The sequence below is a fragment of the Coregonus lavaretus genome (assembly GCF_964263955.1).
Source record: "Coregonus lavaretus genome assembly, contig: HAP1_SCAFFOLD_429, whole genome shotgun sequence".
Taxonomy (NCBI): domain Eukaryota; kingdom Metazoa; phylum Chordata; class Actinopteri; order Salmoniformes; family Salmonidae; genus Coregonus; species Coregonus lavaretus.
The window spans coordinates 220,001-244,326 of record NW_028162438.1 but is presented as its reverse complement, the minus strand read 5'-3'; the positions used below and the strand labels follow the sequence as shown (position 1 = coordinate 244,326).

At 45.5% G+C, this 24,326-nt stretch overlaps 1 protein-coding gene across 1 annotated transcript in view; it reads right to left on the bottom strand.

Moving 5' to 3' along the window:
* The window catches only part of LOC311119257 (general transcription factor 3C polypeptide 1-like), a 78,467-nt gene that overhangs the window by 2,518 nt on the left and 51,623 nt on the right, over positions 1-24,326 (bottom strand). Inside the window, exons 31-38 of the mRNA XM_084193978.1 lie at positions 24,044-24,216; positions 8,257-8,558; positions 7,838-8,172; positions 7,448-7,596; positions 3,446-3,687; positions 1,972-2,300; positions 1,347-1,785; positions 708-1,003 (exon numbers count right to left, since the gene is read on the bottom strand). Coding sequence (XP_084050104.1) covers positions 708-1,003; positions 1,347-1,785; positions 1,972-2,300; positions 3,446-3,687; positions 7,448-7,596; positions 7,838-8,172; positions 8,257-8,558; positions 24,044-24,216 — 2,265 coding nt within the window. The remainder of the gene's footprint in view (positions 1-707; positions 1,004-1,346; positions 1,786-1,971; positions 2,301-3,445; positions 3,688-7,447; positions 7,597-7,837; positions 8,173-8,256; positions 8,559-24,043; positions 24,217-24,326) is intronic.

The window sequence follows — 24,326 nt, the reverse complement described above, 5'->3', positions numbered from 1 at the left end:
CCTACCAGTATGACATGTCCTAATAGAATCACTGGCTGCAACACTCTACCTGGGGCGGCAGGTAGCTTAGTGGGTAAGAGCGTTGTGCCAGTAACTGAAAGGTCGCTGGTTCTAATCCCCGAGCCGACTAGGTGAAAAATCTGTCGATGTGCCCTTGAGCAAGGCACTTAACCCTAATTGCTCCTGTAAGTCGCTCTGGATAAGAGCGTCTGCTAAATGACTAAAAATAAAATTAAAATAAAAATAAAACACTCCTCTGTAGTGTTCTAGTATAGTGTGATAGAGCCCTAACTAGCTGATTCATCTAGCCTACATTAGAGATGATCAGCTGATATATCTAACTAGCTGATTCATCTAGACTACATTAGAGATGATCAGCTGATATAGCCCACCCCAGTAGTGGTTCTAGCAAAGAAGCAGTGGTTTCTAACTCCCTTTATCTGTGGTTCTAGCTTGCTTGGCCATTTTTTTGTGCAAAAAATAAAGGCCTATGTTTAAAAACATGGTGAATTTGGCTACAGGAGTAGTAGAAACGTGGAATAAAGGCCTATGTTTATGTAGATATTTCTTTGCACCTGCCACACCAAAGGTCTGTGCATGGCCCTGGTGTGTGTGCATGGTGTGTGTGCATGGTGTGTGTGTGCATGGTGTGTGTGTGCATGGTGTGTGTGTGCATGGTGTGTGTGCATGGTGTGTGTTGTTCCTACCTGCACTAGGTCCAGCACCACCACAGGCTGCAGGACTCCTCTGTAGTGTTCCAGTAAGGTGTGTTCTGGTAAACCGGGTCGGGTCATGATATGGTACAGAACTGCCTCCAACATGCCTTTACACACCGGACTGTTCAGACTGCCGTCCACGATACGCCACGGACGACTGATGAACGACACGTCACTCCCACCGCGCCCGCTGTTACCGCTGCTACCATCCTCTTCCTCACGCAGACCGCTCGCTTCACCATCATCTTCCTCAGCTACAGATGAAGATGGCTTCTCACCGTCGCCCTCTGAGGAAAATAAAAACACAATGAAACACACCAGTTAGACAAAAACACACAAGACACACACACACGAGACACACACACACACACATAGGAGACACACACACACACACACACACACACACACACACACACAGGAGACACACACAGTACCAAGTCTCACTTGTGCTTTGCTCTGTCTCAGAGGTCTGGTTAACAGGGTCAGCTGTAGTCTCAGAGGTCTGGTTAACAGGGTCAGCTGTAGTCTCAGAGGTCTGGTTAACAGGGTCAGCTGTAGTCTCAGAGGTCTGGTTAACAGGGTCAGCTGTAGTCTCAGAGGTCTGGTTAACAGGGTCAGCTGTAGTCTCACCTGTGCTCTGTTCTGTCTCAGTGGTAGATAATGGTTCCTCTCCGTCCCTCTCTCCTTCTAACTCCTCTCTTCTCTCCATCCCTCTCTCCTCCGCTGTCTCATTCCTGTCTTTCTCTTTAGGCTGTATCGTCTTCCCCTCCTCATCCTCCTCTTCTTCCTCAGGTGTCCTCTCTCCACTCTTCTCAACCTCCTCTTCCTCCATCACCATTTCTCTTTTCTCTCTCTTCCTCCGTGGTTCCTTCTCTCTGGGGGCCTCCATGGTTCTCTTGCGGAGGAGGGGGTTGTGGTGCTCTCTGTCCCCCAGGACGGAGGCCCCTCGGTGGGGCCGGTCTCTCTGCCTCTCGGTGGAGGTCAGTAGCCAGGGCTCAGCGTGACTCAACAACACCAGACGCACTGAGCTCCCTCCCACCTCCAACACCAGCTCTTCCTCCAGCAGGTCCTACAGCCAATCACAGAGGAGAAAAAGACACATGAACCAATCACAGAGCTGAGGTTCAGTATAGACAGGGAAGGAGACCAATTAGGGAGGAGTGTTTCAGGACGGGAAGAGAAAGCGACTACAAACTTCTCCTAATTAAATAGCGTTCATATTGTGTGTGTTACAGTGTGCCTCCATAAGCCCTACCTGTATGTACTGCTGCAGCCCTCTAGTACGCCCGTCTCTGGGCTCGGCCAGGTGTGTGTGTGATGTCACCAGGTCCTGTCTGTCCAATCCGAAGGCTCCATGTCTCTCCAGCGTTGCTCTGAGCTCTGCCACAGCCCCAATGTCCTCTGGGTTATACCCTCTCTGAGTCACCAGACGCCCCTCACACCCCTCTACAGAGGAGGAGGGGGAGGAGGGGAGGGGGGAGGAGGAGGGAGAAGGGGAGGAGGAGGGATGGGCACTGAGGGAATGGGTGAGTAAGGAGGGGAGGAGAGAGGTACCCTGTCTGGAGAAGTCTAGGGGAGGAGAGTCTGAGAGGAGAGAGAGAGAGAGAGAGAGAGAGAGAGAGAGACAGAGAGAGAAGGATAGAGGTGAGGGTGTGTGTACCTACCCTGGGTAATAAACAGTGTGTGTACAGGTGTGTACCTACCCTGGGTAATAAACAGTGTGTGTACCTACCCTGGGTAATAAACAGTGTGTGGCCCTACCCTGGGTAATAAACAGTGTGTGTCCAGGTGTGTGTACCTACCCTGGGTAACAAACAGTGTGTGTACCTACCCTGGGTAATAAACAGTGTGTGTCCAGGTGTGTGTACCTACCCTGGGTAATAAACAGTGTGTGTACCTACCCTGGGTAATAAACAGTGTGTGTACCTACCCTGGGTAATAAACAGTGTGTGTCCAGGTGTGTGTACCTACCCTGGGTAATAAACAGTGTGTGTCCAGGTGTGTGTCCCTACCCTGGGTAATAAACAGTGTGTGTCCCTACCCTGGGTAATAAACAGTGTGTGTCCAGGTGTGTGTACCTACCCTGGGTAATAAACAGTGTGTGTACCTACCCTGGGTAATAAACAGTGTGTGGCCCTACCCTGGGTAATAAACAGTGTGTGTCCAGGTGTGTGTACCTACCCTGGGTAATAAACAGTGTGTGTCCAGGTGTGTCCCTACCCTGGGTAATAAACAGTGTGTGTCCAGGTGTGTGTCCCTACCCTGGGTAACAAACAGTGTGTGTACAGGTGTGTGTCCCTACCCTGGGTAATAAACAGTGTGTGTCCAGGTGTGTGTACCTACCCTGGGTAATAAACAGTGTGTGTACCTACCCTGGGTAATAAACAGTGTGTGGCCCTACCCTGGGTAATAAACAGTGTGTGTCCAGGTGTGTGTCCCTACCCTGGGTAATAAACAGTGTGTGTCCAGGTGTGTGTACCTACCCTGGGTAATAAACAGTGTGTGTCCAAGTGTGTGTCCCTACCCTGGGTAATAAACAGTGTGTGTCCAGGTGTGTGTCCCTACCCTGGGTAATAAACAGTGTGTGTCCAGGTGTGTGTCCCTACCCTGGGTAATAAACAGTGTGTGTCCAGGCGTGTGTCCCTACCCTGGGTAATAAACAGTGTGTGTCCAGGTGTGTGTCCCTACCCTGGGTAATAAACAGTGTGTGTCCAGGTGTGTGTCCCTACCCTGGGTAATAAACAGTGTGTGTCCAGGTGTGTGGCGTAGCTGCAGCCTCATGGTGCAGGACTCCACCACGATACTATCGTTGGTGTTGAGGTTTCGGAGGTTGACGATCCCGGGAACGCAGTATCCACGCATCATCAGGTACTTGGTGTGGGACGCCTTGTGAGCCCTCACCTCCATCCCCCTCCGCCCCTCGCTATCCTCCACCTCTTCATCATCATCATCATCAGCCAGAACTGAGATACTGAGAGGAGAGAGACAGACAGGGCAGAGAGACAGACAGACAGGGCAGAGACAGACATACAGACAGGGCAGAGAGAGAGACATACAGGGCAGAGAGAGAGACAGGGCAGAGAGACAGACAGACAGGGCAGAGAGACAGACAGACACAGGGCAGAGACAGACAGACAGAGGGCAGAGACAGACAGCAGGCAGAGACAGACAGACAGAGGGCAGAGACAGACACAGGGCAGAGACAGACACGGAAAAGAGACAGACAGACACGGCAGAGACAGACAGACAGACAGCAGGCAGAGACAGACAGACAGAGGGCAGAGACAGACACAGGGCAGAGACAGACACGGAAAAGAGACAGACAGACACGGCAGAGAGAGAGACAGACAGACACGGCAGAGACAGACAGACACAGGGCAGAGACAGACAGACACAGGGCAGAGACAGACAGACAGGGCAGAGACAGACAGACAGGGCAGAGAGACAGACAGGGCAGAGAGACAGACAGGAAATAGGATGTCAGTAAACAAATAGAGAATATGGAACAATACACTTCCATGCTAATTTATTTGGACAGGGAAGCTAAAACTTTGAATATGGCTCTATACTCCAGCATTTTGGATTTGAGATCAAATGTTTTATGTGAGGCGACATTACAGAATGTCATATTTTATTTGAGGGTATTTTCATACATATCCGTTTTACAGTTTTTAAATGAAAGCACTTTATGTATCTAGTCCCGCCCATTTGAAGGTGCCATATGTGTTTGGACCACGCCGTTGGCCACACCCACGCCATTGGCCGCACCCACTACCACGCCCAATGAAATGAAGGGCAGTAAGACTAATTCAACTCTGTCTTTCATCAAATCAGATCGCTGTCATCACAAAATCTTTCAATGTTGCCAATTATTTTAATGACTACTTCATTGGCAAAGTGGGCAAAACTCAGGCTTGAAATGCCAACAACAAACTGTGAGCCATCAAACATAGCCACCTTCATATTCATAAAATAATAAAAGCGCTGTAAATTTAAATGTTGTAAAGTTAGTGTGGGAAAAGTGGAAACATTATTGTTGTCCATCAGTAATGAGAAAGCATCTAGCATTGACAACCTAGATGGAAAACTACTGAGGTGTTGTCCACCAGTAATGAGAAAGCATCTAGCATTGACAACCTAGATGGAAAGCTACTGAGGTGTTGTCCACCAGTAATGAGAAAGCATCTAGCATTGACAACCTAGATGGAAAGCTACTGAGGTGTTGTCCACCAGTAATGAGAAAGCATCTAGTATTGCCAACCTAGATGGAAAGCTACTGAGGTGTTGTCCATCAGTAATGAGAAAGCATCTAGCATTGACAACCTAGATGGAAAGCTACTGAGGTGTTGTCCACCAGTAATGAGAAAGCATCTAGTATTGCCAACCTAGATGGAAAGCTACTGAGGTGTTGTCCACCAGTAATGAGAAAGCATCTAGTATTGCCAGCCTAGATGGAAAGCTACTGAGGACGGTAGAGGACTATGTTGCCTCTCCTGTTCGTCATGTCTTTAATATGAGCCTGGAGAAAAGGGTTTGTCCTCAGACCTGGAGGGAAGCTAAAGTCATTCCACTACCCAAGAATGGTAAAGCAACCTTTGCGCGGCAGGTAGCCGGCTCTCCGTAGAAAAAAAAACGATATTTCTCTGAACACATTAACCTGTGTATCCATTTCTCTCAACACATTAACCTGTGTGTCTATGCATGTTGATTATTCAACAATATACAAGTCAGCAGCCACAGCTAGTGAAATCACTACAACTCTAAACAATGAGTTGTAGAATGTGTGGCTAGTAACAAACTAGTCCTGAATATATCCAAGACTAAAAGCATTTGCATTTGGTTTAAAAAAAATAGTTCCCTAATTTCTAGACCTCAGCTGAATCTGGTAATGAATGATGCAGCTGTTGAGCAAGTAGGAGACTAAACTCCTGGGTGTCACCGTAGACTGTAAATGGTCATGGTCAAGGCATATTGGGGTGTCACCGTAGACTGTAAATGGTCATGGTCAAGGCATATTGGGGTGTGACCGTAGTCTGTAAATGGTCATGGTCAAGGCATATTGGGGTGTCACCGTAGACTGTAAATGGTCATGGTCAAGGCATATTGGGGTGTCACCGTAGACTGTAAATGGTCATGGTCAAGGCATATTGGGGTGTCACCGTAGACTGTAAATGGTCATGGTCAAGGCATATTGATTCAATGGTTGTAAAGATGAGGAGAGGCCTGTGTGTCATAAAGAGATGCTGAGCATTCTTAACACTCCACTGGACCAAACGCTCCCGAGCGGCGCAGCGGTCTAAGGCACTGCATCTCAGTGCTAGAGGCGTCACTACAGACCCTGGTTCGATATTACAATCCGTAGGGCGGGGCACAATTGGCCCAGCATCGCCCGGGTTTGGCCGGTGTAGGCCGTGATTGTAAATAAGAATTTATTCTTAACTGACTTGCCTAGTTAAATAAAGGTTAAAAAAAAAAAAAAAAAAAAAAAAAAAATACAAGTCCTGCAGTGCCTAGTTTGATCATATCTTGACTACTGCCCAGTGATATGGTCAGGTGCTGTAATGAAGGACCTAGGAAAGCCGCAGCTGCCCCAGAACAGAGCAGCACGTCTTGCCCTTCGATGTTCACAGAGGGCTGATGTCAACAGTTTGCATTTCAGTCTCTCCTGGCCCAAAGTAGAGAAGAGAATGGCTGTGTCACTCCTTCTATCCTGGGGTTATATCCTTCCTGGTTGGCCCTGTCTGGGGGTATTGTCAGACAGGCCACAGTGTCTCCCCACCTCCAGTATCTATGCTGCAATAGTCTATGTGCCGGGGGGCTAGGGTCAGTCTGTCCTACCTGGCGAAATTCTCCTGTCTTATCTGGTGTCCTGTGTGAATTTAAGTATGCTCCCTCTAATTCTCCCATCTCTCCCTCCCCTCCCGGAGCACCGGACGTGCTACCTTGTCCCAGACCTGCTCCCTCTCTCCCCCTCTGAATGCTCGGCTATGAAAAACCAACTGACATTTACTCCTGAGGTGCTGACCTGTTGCACCCTCTACAACCACTGTGATTATTATTTGTCCTGGAACTGTGCCAGGAGTGAACTGATTCATGAAACACCGCTCTGTTCACGTCAGGGGAAATGAGCCAGGACTGAACTGATTCATGAATCATTACTCTGTTCACGTCAGGGGAACTGAGTAGTGAAAGTGTATGTCTTATTTTAAATGCATGTCATTCTATCCTTCAGCTTTCTTGTCTAGTAATGTCCTGTATTATGTCATGTTTCATGTTCTGTTTGGACCCCAGGAAGAGTAGCTGCTGCTTTAGCATCAGCTAATGGGGATCCTAATAAAATACTAATACTGTGTAAAACATTTTCTCAAATCCAAAATGCGGGAGTATAGAGCCTAATTAAACGTTTTAGCTTCACTGTCCAAATAAATACACAGGGGAGAGTAAAATAATATGGATCTGGCGCTATATGAGAAAAACTCATTTGAAGAAACAACTTTTAGTTTTACAGAGGGAGAAAGTATGTGTGTCTGTCTGTGTGTGTGTGTGTGTGTCTGTGTGTGTGTGTGTGTCTGTGCGTGTGTGTCTGTGCGTGTGTGTCTATGTGTGCGTGTGTGTCTGTGTGTGCGCGTGTGTCTGTGTGTGCGCGTGTGTGTCTTTGTGTCTGTGTGTGTGTGTGTGTCTGTGTGTGTGTGTGTGTGTGTGTGTGTGTCTGTGTGTGTGTGTGTGTGTACCTCTTGACCACCTCATTGTCCACCATGGTACTGTCCAACACCACTATGTGTTCAGGTATGGAGACGTGGACAGACAGCAGACCCAGAGTCATCAGACTGAGACAGGCCAGAGTGGCGCCCCCCGGGGACTCCAGAGGGAACTGCAACATCTGGAGTCAACACATAATAATAAAACAGGACCTTTATTTCTACAGGTGATCTCAATAAACCCAATCAAACAGTGTGTGAACTGAACATAGAGATATCAGCATCAGATGCAGGTCAAAGTATATTCTGCTATGTTTTGTAAGTGGCACTGGCAATTCAGCGCGTTTCTGCTAATTGTACAACGACTTGTAGAGGAAACATCTCATTCTTAAATACTACAAACCACATGGGAACTGCACCCACCTCCTGGATATCTAGAGGGAGAGAGGGGTCAAGACCGGGTGCAGTACCCGACTCAGGCTGCTCCGTCTGGGGGAGAGGACGGGAGGCAGGGTCCTTGGAGGTAGACTCAGCTCCATGGATGGTAAAAGACAATAACTGTTCTTCCTCTTGGTTCTGGTTGTGGGCTGTGTTGTCCTCCTCCACTCTCTCTTTCTCCAAACTCTCCTCCCCTCTCTCTTTCTCCAAACTCTCCTCCCCTCTCTCTTTCTCCAAACTCTCCTCCCCTCTCTCTTTCTCCAAACTCTCCTCCCCTCTCTCTTTCTCCAAACTCTCCTCCCCTCTCTCTTTCTCCAAACTCTCCTCCCCCAAACTCTCCTCCCCTCTCTCTTTCTCCAAACTCTCCTCCCCTCTCTCTTTCTCCAAACTCTCCTCCCCCAAACTCTCCTCCCCTCTCTCTTTCTCCAAACTCTCCTCCCCTCTCTCTTTCTCCAAACTCTCCTCCCCTCTCTCTTTCTCCAAACTCTCCTCCCCCAAACTCTCCTCCCCTCTCTCTTTCTCCAAACTCTCCTCCCCTCTCTCTTTCTCCAAACTCTCTCTCCTTTTTTTCTCCATCTCTTTCTCCTGTCCTTCGTGTATGAAGACAGTGGTAGGGTGGTTGTCTCCAGTCCCATTCTCTCTCAAGCCCTGCATGAAGTCAAACACCTCTGTACACAGACCTGTGGGCAGACGCCATGTAAAACACCTACAGGAGAGAGGGAGAGATGGGGAGTAAGTGAGGAGGAGGGGTGGTGAGAAAAGGCCAGGTGAAAACATGTTCCTGCAAGACCTCATGGCAATTCAATTTTTAGGAACTTAAATTTGGTCGATTGGAATTAACCAAACCTCTTGATACAATGTTACCAATACATATTATTATGATTACTTAACCATGTTACTAACATGTGGTAACTAGTAGGAGTGTTACTAACCTGTAGTAACTAGTAGGAGTGTTACTAACCTGTAGTAACTAGACCTGTAGTAACTAGTAGTCGTGTTACTAACCTGTAGTAACTAGTAGTCGTGTTACTAACCTGTAGTAACTAGTAGTAGTGTTACTAACCTGTAGTAACTAGTAGTAGTGTTACTAACCTGTAGTAACTAGTAGTAGTGTTACTAACCTGTAGTAACTAGACCTGTAGTAACAAGTAGTAGTGTTAATAACCTGTAGTAACTAGTAGTAGTATTACTAACTTGTAGTAACTAGACCTGTAGTAACTAGTAGTAGTGTTACTAACCTGTAGTAACTAGTAGTAGTGTTACTAACCTGTAGTAACTAGACCTGTAGTAACAAGTAGTAGTGTTAATAACCTGTAGTAACTAGTAGTAGTATTACTAACCTGTAGTAACTAGACCTGTAGTAACTAGTAGTAGTGTTACTAACCTGTAGTAACTAGTAGTAGTGTTACTAACCTGTAGTAACTAGACCTGTAGTAACAAGTAGTAGTGTTAATAACCTGTAGTAACTAGTAGTAGTATTACTAACCTGTAGTAACTAGACCTGTAGTAACTAGTAGTAGTGTTACTAACCTGTAGTAACTAGTAGTAGTGTTACTAACCTGTAGTAACTAGACCTGTAGTAACAAGTAGTAGTGTTAATAACCTGTAGTAACTAGTAGTAGTATTACTAACCTGTAGTAACTAGACCTGTAGTAACTAGTAGTAGTGTTACTAACCTGTAGTAACCAGTAGTAGTGTTACTAACCTGTAGTAACTAGTAGTAGTGTTACTAACCTGTAGTAACTAGACCTGTAGTAACAAGTAGTAGTGTTACTAACCTGTAGTAACTAGTAGTAGTATTACTAACTTGTAGTAACTAGACCTGTAGTAACTAGTAGTAGTGTTACTAACCTGTAGTAACTAGTAGTAGTGTTACTAACCTGTAGTAACTAGACCTGTAGTAACAAGTAGTAGTGTTAATAACCTGTAGTAACTAGTAGTAGTATTACTAACCTGTAGTAACTAGACCTGTAGTAACTAGTAGTAGTGTTACTAACCTGTAGTAACTAGTAGTAGTGTTACTAACCTGTATTAACTAGACCTGTAGTAACAAGTAGTAGTGTTAATAACCTGTAGTAACTAGTAGTAGTATTACTAACCTGTAGTAACTAGACCTGTAGTAACTAGTAGTAGTGTTACTAACCTGTAGTAACCAGTAGTAGTGTTACTAACCTGTAGTAACTAGTAGTAGTGTTACTAACCTGTAGTAACTAGTAGTAGTGTTACTAATCTGTAGTAACTATACCTGTAGTAACTAGTAGTAGTGTTACTAACCTGTAGTAACTAGTAGTAGTATTACTAACCTGTAGTAACTAGACCTGTAGTAACTAGTAGTAACGTTACTAACCTGTAGTAACTAGTAGTAGTGTTACTAGCCTGTAGTAACTAGTAGTAGTGTTACTAACCTGTAGTAACTAGTAGTAGTGTTACTAACCTGTAGTAACTAGACCTGTAGTAACTAGTAGTAGCGTTACTAACCTGTAGTAACTAGTAGTAGTATTACTAACCTGTAGTAACTAGTAGTAGTATTACTAACCTGTAGTAACTAGACCTGTAGTAACTAGTAGTAGCGTTACTAACCTGTAGTAACTAGTAGTAGTGTTACTAACCTGTAGTAACTAGTAGTAGTGTTACTAACCTGTAGTAACTAGTAGTAGCGTTACTAACCTGTAGTAACTAGTAGTAGTATTACTAACCTGTAGTAACTAGTAGTAGTGTTACTAACCTGTAGTAACAAGTAGTAGTGTTAATAACCTGTAGTAACTAGTAGTAGTATTACTAACCTGTAGTAACTAGACCTGTAGTAACTAGTAGTAGTGTTACTAACCTGTAGTAACCAGTAGTAGTGTTACTAACCTGTAGTAACTAGTAGTAGTGTTACTAACCTGTAGTAACTAGACCTGTAGTAACTAGTAGTAGTGTTACTAACCTGTAGTAACTAGTAGTAGTATTACTAACCTGTAGTAACTAGACCTGTAGTAACTAGTAGTAGCGTTACTAACCTGTAGTAACTAGTAGTAGTGTTACTAACCTGTAGTAACTAGTAGTAGTGTTACTAACCTGTAGTAACTAGTAATAGTGTTACTAACCTGTAGTAACTAGTAATAGTATTACTAACCTGTAGTAACTAGACCTGTAGTAACTAGTAGTTGTGTTACTAACCTGTAGTAACTAGTAGTAGTATTACTAACCTGTAGTAACTAGTAGTAGTGTTACTAACCTGTAGTAACTAGTAGTAGTATTACTAACCTGTAGTAACTAGACCTGTAGTAACTAGTAGTAGTGTTACTAACCTGTAGTAACTAGTAGTAGTGTTACTAACCAGTAGTAACTAGTAGTAGTGTTACTAACCTGTAGTAACTAGTAATAGTATTACTAACCTGTAGTAACTAGACCTGTAGTAACTAGTAGTAGCGTTACTAACCTGTAGTAACTAGTAGTAGTATTACTAACCTGTAGTAACTAGTAGTATTGTTACTAACCTGTAGTAACTAGTAGTAGTATTACTAACCTGTAGTAACTAGTAGTAGTATTACTAACCTGTAGTAAATAGACCTGTAGTAACTAGTAGTAACGTTACTAACATGTAGTAACTAGCAGTAGTTTTACTAACCTGTAGTAACTAGTAGTAGTGTTACTAACCTGTAGTAACTAGTAGTAGTGTTACTAACCTGTAGTAACTAGTAGTAGTATTACTAACCTGTAGTAACTAGTAGTAGCGTTACGAACCTGTAGTAACTAGTAGTAGCATTACTAACCTGTAGTAACTAGTAGTAGCGTTACTAACCTGTAGTAACTAGTAATAGTATTACTAACCTGTAGTAACTAGACCTGTAGTAACTAGTAGTAGCGTTACTAACCTGTAGTAACTAGTAATAGTATTACTAACCTGTAGTAACTAGACCTGTAGTAACTAGTAGTAGCGTTACTAACCTGTAGTAACTAGTAGTAGTGTTATTAACCTGTAGTAACTAGTAGTAGTATTACTAACCTGTAGTAACTAGTAGTAGCATTACTAACCTGTAGTAACTCTGAGACAGTTGGTAAGACATGGGCAGGATGGGTAGGGCACGGTTCTTATTGGGGTAACCTGTAGTAACTAGTAGTAGCATTACTAACCTGTAGTAACTCTGAGACAGTTGGTAAGACATGGGCAGGATGGGCAGGGCACGGTTCTTATTGGGGTAACCTGTAGTAACTAGTAGTAGCATTACTAACCTGTAGTAACTAGTAGTAGCATTACTAACCTGTAGTAACTAGTAGTAGCGTTACTAACCTGTAGTAACTAGTAGTAGCATTACTAACCTGTAGTAACTAGTAGTAGCATTACTAACCTGTAGTAACTAGTAGTAGCGTTACTAACCTGTAGTAACTAGTAGTAGCATTACTAACCTGTAGTAACTCTGAGACAGTTGGTAAGACATGGGCAGGATGGGCAGGGCACGGTTCTTATTGGGGTAACCTGTAGTAACTAGTAGTAGCATTACTAACCTGTAGTAACTCTGAGACAGTTGGTAAGACATGGGCAGGATGGGCAGGGCACGGTTCTTATTGGGGTAACCTGTAGTAACTAGTAGTAGCGTTACTAACCTGTAGTAACTCTGAGACAGTTGGTAAGACATGGGCAGGATGGGCAGGGCACGGTTCTTATTGGGGTAACCTGTAGTAACTAGTAGTAGCATTACTAACCTGTAGTAACTCTGAGACAGTTGGTAAGACATGGGCAGGATGGGCAGGGCACGGTTCTTATTGGGGTAACCTGTAGTAACTAGTAGTAGTGTTACTAACCTGTAGTAACTCTGAGACAGTTGGTAAGACATGGGCAGGATGGGCAGGGCACGGTTCTTATTGGGGTAACCTGTAGTAACTAGTAGTAGTGTTACTAACCTGTAGTAACTCTGAGACAGTTGGTAAGACATGGGCAGGATGGGCAGGGCACGGTTCTTATTGGGGTAACCTGTAGTAACTAGTAGTAGTGTTATTAACCTGTAGTAACTAGTAGTACTATTACTAACCTGTAGTAACTAGTAGTAGCATTACTAACCTGTAGTAACTAGTAGTAGCATTACTAACCTGTAGTAACTAGTAGTAGCGTTACTAACCTGTAGTAACTAGTAGTAGCGTTACTAACCTGTAGTAACTCTGAGACAGTTGGTAAGACATGGGCAGGATGGGCAGGGCACGGTTCTTATTGGGGTAACCTGTAGTAACTAGTAGTAGTGTTACTAACCTGTAGTAACTCTGAGACAGTTGGTAAGACATGGGCAGGATGGGCAGGGCACGGTTCTTATTGGGGTAACCTGTAGTAACTAGTAGTAGCATTACTAACCTGTAGTAACTAGTAGTAGCGTTACTAACCTGTAGTAACTCTGAGACATTTGGTAAGACATGGGCAGGATGGGCAGGGCACGGTTCTTATTGGGGTAACCTGTAGTAACTAGTAGTAGCATTACTAACCTGTAGTAACTAGTAGTAGCGTTACTAACCTGTAGTAACTCTGAGACAGTTGGTAAGACATGGGCAGGATGGGTAGGGCACGGTTCTTATTGGGGTAACCTGTAGTAACTAGTAGTAGCGTTACTAACCTGTAGTAACTCTGAGACAGTTGGTAAGACATGGGCAGGATGGGCAGGGCACGGTTCTTATTGGGGTAACCTGTAGTAACTAGTAGTAGCATTACTAACCTGTAGTAACTAGTAGTAGCGTTACTAACCTGTAGTAACTCTGAGACAGTTGGTAAGACATGGGCAGGATGGGCAGGGCACGGTTCTTATTGGGGTAACCTGTAGTAACTAGTAGTAGTGTTACTAACCTGTAGTAACTCTGAGACAGTTGGTAAGACATGGGCAGGATGGGTAGGGCACGGTTCTTATTGGGGTAACCTGTAGTAACTAGTAGTAGCGTTACTAACCTGTAGTAACTCTGAGACAGTTGGTAAGACATGGGCAGGATGGGTAGGGCACGGTTCTTATTGGGGTAACCTGTAGTAACTAGTAGTAGCGTTACTAACCTGTAGTAACTCTGAGACAGTTGGTAAGACATGGGCAGGATGGGCAGGGCACGGTTCTTATTGGGGTAACCTGTAGTAACTAGTAGTAGTGTTACTAACCTGTAGTAACTCTGAGACAGTTGGTAAGACATGGGCAGGATGGGCAGGGCACGGTTCTTATTGGGGTAACCTGTAGTAACTAGTAGTAGCGTTACTAACCTGTAGTAACTAGTAGTAGCATTACTAACCTGTAGTAACTCTGAGACAGTTGGTAAGACATGGGCAGGATGGGCAGGGCACGGTTCTTATTGGGGTAACCTGTAGTAACTAGTAGTAGCGTTACTAACCTGTAGTAACTAGTAGTAGCATTACTAACCTGTAGTAACTCTGAGACAGTTGGTAAGACATGGGCAGGATGGGCAGGGCACGGTTCTTATTGGGGTAACCTGTAGTAACTAGTAGTAGCGTTACTAACCTGTAGTAACTAGTAGTAGCGTTACTAACCTGTAGTAACTCTGAGACAGTTGGTAAGACATGGGCAGGATGGGCAGGGCACGGTTCTTATTGGGGTAACCTGTAGTAACTAGTAGTAGCGTTACTAACCTGTAGTAACTCTGAGACAGTTGGTAAGACATGGGCAGGATGGGCAGGGCACGGTTCTTATTGGGGTAACCTGTAGTAACTAGTAGTAGCGTTACTAACCTGTAGTAACTCTGAGACAGTTGGTAAGACATGGGCAGGATGGGTAGGGCACGGTTCTTATTGGGGTAACCTGTAGTAACTAGTAGTAGCGTTACTAACCTGTAGTAACTCTGAGACAGTTGGTAAGACATGGGCAGGATGGGTAGGGCACGGTTCTTATTGGGGTAACCTGTAGTAACTAGTAGTAGCGTTACTAACCTGTAGTAACTCTGAGACAGTTGGTAAGACATGGGCAGGATGGGCAGGGCACGGTTCTTATTGGGGTAACTAGTAGTAGCGTTACTAACCTGTAGTAACTCTGAGACAGTTGGTAAGACATGGGCAGGATGGGTAGGGCACGGTTCTTATTGGGGTAACCTGTAGTAACTAGTAGTAGCGTTACTAACCTGTAGTAACTCTGAGACAGTTGGTAAGACATGGGCAGGATGGGCAGGGCACGGTTCTTATTGGGGTAACCTGTAGTAACTAGTAGTAGCGTTACTAACCTGTAGTAACTCTGAGACAGTTGGTAAGACATGGGCAGGATGGGCAGGGCACGGTTCTTATTGGGGTAACCTGTAGTAACTAGTAGTAGCGTTACTAACCTGTAGTAACTCTGAGACAGTTGGTAAGACATGGGCAGGATGGGTAGGGCACGGTTCTTATTGGGGTAACCTGTAGTAACTAGTAGTAGTGTTACTAACCTGTAGTAACTCTGAGACAGTTGGTAAGACATGGGCAGGATGGGCAGGGCACGGTTCTTATTGGGGTAACCTGTAGTAACTAGTAGTAGTGTTACTAACCTGTAGTAACTCTGAGACAGTTGGTAAGACATGGGCAGGATGGGTAGGGCACGGTTCTTATTGGGGTAACCTGTAGTAACTAGTAGTAGCGTTACTAACCTGTAGTAACTCTGAGACAGTTGGTAAGACATGGGCAGGATGGGTAGGGCACGGTTCTTATTGGGGTAACCTGTAGTAACTAGTAGTAGCATTACTAACCTGTAGTAACTCTGAGACAGTTGGTAAGACATGGGCAGGATGGGCAGGGCACGGTTCTTATTGGGGTAACCTGTAGTAACTAGTAGTAGCGTTACTAACCTGTAGTAACTCTGAGACAGTTGGTAAGACATGGGCAGGATGGGTAGGGCACGGTTCTTATTGGGGTAACCTGTAGTAACTAGTAGTAGCGTTACTAACCTGTAGTAACTCTGAGACAGTTGGTAAGACATGGGCAGGATGGGTAGGGCACGGTTCTTATTGGGGTAACCTGTAGTAACTAGTAGTAGCGTTACTAACCTGTAGTAACTCTGAGACAGTTGGTAAGACATGGGCAGGATGGGTAGGGCACGGTTCTTATTGGGGTAACCTGTAGTAACTAGTAGTAGCATTACTAACCTGTAGTAACTCTGAGACAGTTGGTAAGACATGGGCAGGATGGGCAGGGCACGGTTCTTATTGGGGTAACCTGTAGTAACTAGTAGTAGCATTACTAACCTGTAGTAACTCTGAGACAGTTGGTAAGACATGGGCAGGATGGGCAGGGCACGGTTCTTATTGGGGTAACCTGTAGTAACTAGTAGTAGCGTTACTAACCTGTAGTAACTCTGAGACAGTTGGTAAGACATGGGCAGGATGGGCAGGGCACGGTTCTTATTGGGGTAACCTGTAGTAACTAGTAGTAGCATTACTAACCTGTAGTAACTCTGAGACAGTTGGTAAGACATGGGCAGGATGGGCAGGGCACGGTTCTTATTGGGGTAACCTGTAGTAACTAGTAGTAGTGTTACTAACCTGTAGTAACTCTGAGACAGTTGGTAAGACATGGGCAGGATGGGCAGGGCACGGTTCTTATTGGGGTAACCTGTAGTAACTAGTAGTAGTGTTACTAACCTGTAGTAACTCTGAGACAGTTGGTAAGACATGGGCAGGATGGGCAGGGCACGGTTCTTATTGGGGTAACCTGTAGTAACTAGTAGTAGTGTTATTAACCTGTAGTAACTAGTAGTACTATTACTAACCTGTAGTAACTAGTAGTAGCATTACTAACCTGTAGTAACTAGTAGTAGCATTACTAACCTGTAGTAACTAGTAGTAGCGTTACTAACCTGTAGTAACTAGTAGTAGCGTTACTAACCTGTAGTAACTCTGAGACAGTTGGTAAGACATGGGCAGGATGGGCAGGGCACGGTTCTTATTGGGGTAACCTGTAGTAACTAGTAGTAGTGTTACTAACCTGTAGTAACTCTGAGACAGTTGGTAAGACATGGGCAGGATGGGCAGGGCACGGTTCTTATTGGGGTAACCTGTAGTAACTAGTAGTAGCATTACTAACCTGTAGTAACTAGTAGTAGCGTTACTAACCTGTAGTAACTCTGAGACATTTGGTAAGACATGGGCAGGATGGGCAGGGCACGGTTCTTATTGGGGTAACCTGTAGTAACTAGTAGTAGCATTACTAACCTGTAGTAACTAGTAGTAGCGTTACTAACCTGTAGTAACTCTGAGACAGTTGGTAAGACATGGGCAGGATGGGTAGGGCACGGTTCTTATTGGGGTAACCTGTAGTAACTAGTAGTAGCGTTACTAACCTGTAGTAACTCTGAGACAGTTGGTAAGACATGGGCAGGATGGGCAGGGCACGGTTCTTATTGGGGTAACCTGTAGTAACTAGTAGTAGCATTACTAACCTGTAGTAACTAGTAGTAGCGTTACTAACCTGTAGTAACTCTGAGACAGTTGGTAAGACATGGGCAGGATGGGCAGGGCACGGTTCTTATTGGGGTAACCTGTAGTAACTAGTAGTAGTGTTACTAACCTGTAGTAACTCTGAGACAGTTGGTAAGACATGGGCAGGATGGGTAGGGCACGGTTCTTATTGGGGTAACCTGTAGTAACTAGTAGTAGCGTTACTAACCTGTAGTAACTCTGAGACAGTTGGTAAGACATGGGCAGGATGGGTAGGGCACGGTTCTTATTGGGGTAACCTGTAGTAACTAGTAGTAGCGTTACTAACCTGTAGTAACTCTGAGACAGTTGGTAAGACATGGGCAGGATGGGCAGGGCACGGTTCTTATTGGGGTAACCTGTAGTAACTAGTAGTAGCGTTACTAACCTGTAGTAACTAGTAGTAGCATTACTAACCTGTAGTAACTCTGAGACAGTTGGTAAGACATGGGCAGGATGGGCAGGGCACGGTTCTTATTGGGGTAACCTGTAGTAACTAGTAGTAGCGTTACTAACCTGTAGTAACTAGTAGTAGCATTACTAACCTGTAGTAACTCTGAGACAGTTGGTAAGACATGGGCAGGATGGGCAGGGCACGGTTCTTATTGGGGTAACCTGTAGTAACTAGTAGTAGCGTTACTAACCTGTAGTAACTAGTAGTAGCGTTACTAACCTGTAGTAACTCTGAGACAGTTGGTAAGACATGGGCAGGATGGGCAGGGCACGGTTCTTATTGGGGTAACCTGTAGTAACTAGTAGTAGCGTTACTAACCTGTAGTAACTCTGAGACAGTTGGTAAGACATGGGCAGGATGGGCAGGGCACGGTTCTTATTGGGGTAACCTGTAGTAACTAGTAGTAGCGTTACTAACCTGTAGTAACTCTGAGACAGTTGGTAAGACATGGGCAGGATGGGTAGGGCACGGTTCTTATTGGGGTAACCTGTAGTAACTAGTAGTAGCGTTACTAACCTGTAGTAACTCTGAGACAGTTGGTAAGACATGGGCAGGATGGGTAGGGCACGGTTCTTATTGGGGTAACCTGTAGTAACTAGTAGTAGCGTTACTAACCTGTAGTAACTCTGAGACAGTTGGTAAGACATGGGCAGGATGGGCAGGGCACGGTTCTTATTGGGGTAACTAGTAGTAGCGTTACTAACCTGTAGTAACTCTGAGACAGTTGGTAAGACATGGGCAGGATGGGTAGGGCACGGTTCTTATTGGGGTAACCTGTAGTAACTAGTAGTAGCGTTACTAACCTGTAGTAACTCTGAGACAGTTGGTAAGACATGGGCAGGATGGGCAGGGCACGGTTCTTATTGGGGTAACCTGTAGTAACTAGTAGTAGCGTTACTAACCTGTAGTAACTCTGAGACAGTTGGTAAGACATGGGCAGGATGGGCAGGGCACGGTTCTTATTGGGGTAACCTGTAGTAACTAGTAGTAGCGTTACTAACCTGTAGTAACTCTGAGACAGTTGGTAAGACATGGGCAGGATGGGTAGGGCACGGTTCTTATTGGGGTAACCTGTAGTAACTAGTAGTAGTGTTACTAACCTGTAGTAACTCTGAGACAGTTGGTAAGACATGGGCAGGATGGGCAGGGCACGGTTCTTATTGGGGTAACCTGTAGTAACTAGTAGTAGTGTTACTAACCTGTAGTAACTCTGAGACAGTTGGTAAGACATGGGCAGGATGGGTAGGGCACGGTTCTTATTGGGGTAACCTGTAGTAACTAGTAGTAGCGTTACTAACCTGTAGTAACTCTGAGACAGTTGGTAAGACATGGGCAGGATGGGTAGGGCACGGTTCTTATTGGGGTAACCTGTAGTAACTAGTAGTAGCATTACTAACCTGTAGTAACTCTGAGACAGTTGGTAAGACATGGGCAGGATGGGCAGGGCACGGTTCTTATTGGGGTAACCTGTAGTAACTAGTAGTAGCGTTACTAACCTGTAGTAACTCTGAGACAGTTGGTAAGACATGGGCAGGATGGGTAGGGCACGGTTCTTATTGGGGTAACCTGTAGTAACTAGTAGTAGCGTTACTAACCTGTAGTAACTCTGAGACAGTTGGTAAGACATGGGCAGGATGGGTAGGGCACGGTTCTTATTGGGGTAACCTGTAGTAACTAGTAGTAGCGTTACTAACCTGTAGTAACTCTGAGACAGTTGGTAAGACATGGGCAGGATGGGTAGGGCACGGTTCTTATTGGGGTAACCTGTAGTAACTAGTAGTAGCATTACTAACCTGTAGTAACTCTGAGACAGTTGGTAAGACATGGGCAGGATGGGCAGGGCACGGTTCTTATTGGGGTAACCTGTAGTAACTAGTAGTAGCATTACTAACCTGTAGTAACTCTGAGACAGTTGGTAAGACATGGGCAGGATGGGCAGGGCACGGTTCTTATTGGGGTAACCTGTAGTAACTAGTAGTAGCGTTACTAACCTGTAGTAACTCTGAGACAGTTGGTAAGACATGGGCAGGATGGGCAGGGCACGGTTCTTATTGGGGTAACCTGTAGTAACTAGTAGTAGTGTTACTAACCTGTAGTAACTCTGAGACAGTTGGTAAGACATGGGCAGGATGGGCAGGGCACGGTTCTTATTGGGGTAACCTGTAGTAACTAGTAGTAGTGTTACTAACCTGTAGTAACTCTGAGACAGTTGGTAAGACATGGGCAGGATGGGTAGGGCACGGTTCTTATTGGGGTAACCTGTAGTAACTAGTAGTAGCGTTACTAACCTGTAGTAACTCTGAGACAGTTGGTAAGACATGGGCAGGATGGGCAGGGCACGGTTCTTATTGGGGTAACCTGTAGTAACTAGTAGTAGCATTACTAACCTGTAGTAACTCTGAGACAGTTGGTAAGACATGGGCAGGATGGGCAGGGCACGGTTCTTATTGGGGTAACCTGTAGTAACTAGTAGTAGCATTACTAACCTGTAGTAACTCTGAGACAGTTGGTAAGACATGGGCAGGATGGGCAGGGCACGGTTCTTATTGGGGTAACCTGTAGTAACTAGTAGTAGCGTTACTAACCTGTAGTAACTCTGAGACAGTTGGTAAGACATGGGCAGGATGGGCAGGGCACGGTTCTTATTGGGGTAACCTGTAGTAACTAGTAGTAGCGTTACTAACCTGTAGTAACTCTGAGACAGTTGGTAAGACATGGGCAGGATGGGCAGGGCACGGTTCTTATTGGGGTAACCTGTAGTAACTAGTAGTAGCGTTACTAACCTGTAGTAACTCTGAGACAGTTGGTAAGACATGGGCAGGATGGGCAGGGCACGGTTCTTATTGGGGTAACCTGTAGTAACTAGTAGTAGCGTTACTAACCTGTAGTAACTCTGAGACAGTTGGTAAGACATGGGCAGGATGGGCAGGGCACGGTTCTTATTGGGGTAACCTGTAGTAACTAGTAGTAGCGTTACTAACCTGTAGTAACTCTGAGACAGTTGGTAAGACATGGGCAGGATGGGTAGGGCACGGTTCTTATTGGGGTAACCTGTAGTAACTAGTAGTAGCGTTACTAACCTGTAGTAACTCTGAGACAGTTGGTAAGACATGGGCAGGATGGGCAGGGCACGGTTCTTATTGGGGTAACCTGTAGTAACTAGTAGTAGCGTTACTAACCTGTAGTAACTCTGAGACAGTTGGTAAGACATGGGCAGGATGGGCAGGGCACGGTTCTTATTGGGGTAACCTGTAGTAACTAGTAGTAGCGTTACTAACCTGTAGTAACTCTGAGACAGTTGGTAAGACATGGGCAGGATGGGTAGGGCACGGTTCTTATTGGGGTAACCTGTAGTAACTAGTAGTAGCGTTACTAACCTGTAGTAACTCTGAGACAGTTGGTAAGACATGGGCAGGATGGGCAGGGCACGGTTCTTATTGGGGTAACCTGTAGTAACTAGTAGTAGTGTTACTAACCTGTAGTAACTCTGAGACAGTTGGTAAGACATGGGCAGGATGGGCAGGGCACGGTTCTTATTGGGGTAACCTGTAGTAACTAGTAGTAGCGTTACTAACCTGTAGTTACTCTGAGACAGTTGGTAAGACATGGGCAGGATGGGCAGGGCACGGTTCTTATTGGGGTAACCTGTAGTAACTAGTAGTAGCGTTACTAACCTGTAGTAACTCTGAGACAGTTGGTAAGACATGGGCAGGATGGGCAGGGCACGGTTCTTATTGGGGTAACCTGTAGTAACTAGTAGTAGCGTTACTAACCTGTAGTAACTCTGAGACAGTTGGTAAGACATGGGCAGGATGGGGCACGGTTCTTATTGGGGTAACCTGTAGTAACTAGTAGTAGCGTTACTAACCTGTAGTAACTCTGAGACAGTTGGTAAGACATGGGCAGGATGGGCAGGGCACGGTTCTTATTGGGGTAACCTGTAGTAACTAGTAGTAGCGTTACTAACCTGTAGTAACTCTGAGACAGTTGGTAAGACATGGGCAGGATGGGTAGGGCACGGTTCTTATTGGGGTAACCTGTAGTAACCAGTAGTAGCATTACTAACCTGTAGTAACTCTGAGACAGTTGGTAAGACATGGGCAGGATGGGTAGGGCACGGTTCTTATTGGGGTAACCTGTAGTAACTAGTAGTAGTGTTACTAACCTGTAGTAACTCTGAGACAGTTGGTAAGACATGGGCAGGATGGGCAGGGCTCGGTTCTTATTGGGGTAACCTGTAGTAACTAGTAGTAGCGTTACTAACCTGTAGTAACTCTGAGACAGTTGGTAAGACATGGGCAGGATGGGCAGGGCACGGTTCTTATTGGGGTAACCTGTAGTAACTAGTAGTAGCGTTACTAACCTGTAGTAACTCTGAGACAGTTGGTAAGACATGGGCAGGATGGGCAGGGCACGGTTCTTATTGGGGTAACCTGTAGTAACTAGTAGTAGCGTTACTAACCTGTAGTAACTCTGAGACAGTTGGTAAGACATGGGCAGGATGGGCAGGGCACGGTTCTTATTGGGGTAACCTGTAGTAACTAGTAGTAGCGTTACTAACCTGTAGTAACTCTGAGACAGTTGGTAAGACATGGGCAGGATGGGTAGGGCACGGTTCTTATTGGGGTAACCTGTAGTAACCAGTAGTAGCATTACTAACCTGTAGTAACTCTGAGACAGTTGGTAAGACATGGGCAGGATGGGTAGGGCACGGTTCTTATTGGGGTAACCTGTAGTAACTAGTAGTAGCGTTACTAACCTGTAGTAACTCTGAGACAGTTGGTAAGACATGGGCAGGATGGGCAGGGCACGGTTCTTATTGGGGTAACCTGTAGTAACTAGTAGTAGCGTTACTAACCTGTAGTAACTCTGAGACAGTTGGTAAGACATGGGCAGGATGGGTAGGGCACGGTTCTTATTGGGGTAACCTGTAGTAACTAGTAGTAGCGTTACTAACCTGTAGTAACTCTGAGACAGTTGGTAAGACATGGGCAGGATGGGCAGGGCACGGTTCTTATTGGGGTAACCTGTAGTAACTAGTAGTAGTGTTACTAACCTGTAGTAACTCTGAGACAGTTGGTAAGACATGGGCAGGATGGGCAGGGCACGGTTCTTATTGGGGTAACCTGTAGTAACTAGTAGTAGCATTACTAACCTGTAGTAACTCTGAGACAGTTGGTAAGACATGGGCAGGATGGGTAGGGCACGGTTCTTATTGGGGTAACCTGTAGTAACTAGTAGTAGCATTACTAACCTGTAGTAACTCTGAGACAGTTGGTAAGACATGGGCAGGATGGGCAGGGCACGGTTCTTATTGGGGTAACCTGTAGTAACTAGTAGTAGCATTACTAACCTGTAGTAACTCTGAGACAGTTGGTAAGACATGGGCAGGATGGGCAGGGCACGGTTCTTATTGGGGTAACCTGTAGTAACTAGTAGTAGCATTACTAACCTGTAGTAACTCTGAGACAGTTGGTAAGACATGGGCAGGATGGGCAGGGCACGGTTCTTATTGGGGTAACCTGTAGTAACTAGTAGTAGCGTTACTAACCTGTAGTAACTCTGAGACAGTTGGTAAGACATGGGCAGGATGGGCAGGGCACGGTTCTTATTGGGGTAACCTGTAGTAACTAGTAGTAGTGTTACTAACCTGTAGTAACTGAGACAGTTGGTAAGACATGGGCAGGATGGGCAGGGCACGGTTCTTATTGGGGTAACCTGTAGTAACTAGTAGTAGCATTACTAACCTGTAGTAACTCTGAGACAGTTGGTAAGACATGGGCAGGATGGGCAGGGCACGGTTCTTATTGGGGTAACCTGTAGTAACTAGTAGTAGCATTACTAACCTGTAGTAACTCTGAGACAGTTGGTAAGACATGGGCAGGATGGGCAGGGCACGGTTCTTATTGGGGTAACCTGTAGTAACTAGTAGTAGCATTACTAACCTGTAGTAACTCTGAGACAGTTGGTAAGACATGGGCAGGATGGGCAGGGCACGGTTCTTATTGGGGTAACCTGTAGTAACTAGTAGTAGTGTTACTAACCTGTAGTAACTCTGAGACAGTTGGTAAGACATGGGTAGGATGGGCAGGGCACGGTTCTTATTGGGGTAACCTGTAGTAACTAGTAGTAGTATTACTAACCTGTAGTAACTCTGAGACAGTTGGTAAGACATGGGCAGGATGGGCAGGGCACGGTTCTTATTGGGGTAACCTGTAGTAACTAGTAGTAGCGTTACTAACCTGTAGTAACTCTGAGACAGTTGGTAAGACATGGGCAGGATGGGCAGGGAACGGTTCTTATTGGGGTAACCTGTAGTAACTAGTAGTAGCGTTACTAACCTGTAGTAACTCTGAGACAGTTGGTAAGACATGGGCAGGATGGGTAGGGCACGGTTCTTATTGGGGCCACACAGTTGACTGATCCTTCGTCTGTTGACCAACCCCTTCTTCCTACACTGGACAAACACCTGACACAGAACCTCCTGGCGGTACCGACTGTAGGTATGGAAGGTCTGGAGGGAGGGAGGGAGGGGGGGAGGAACGGGGGGGGGGGGGGGGGGAAGGAGGGGGAAGGGAGAGAGGGAGGGAGAGGGGGAGGAACGGAGGGTGGAGGGGGAGATGT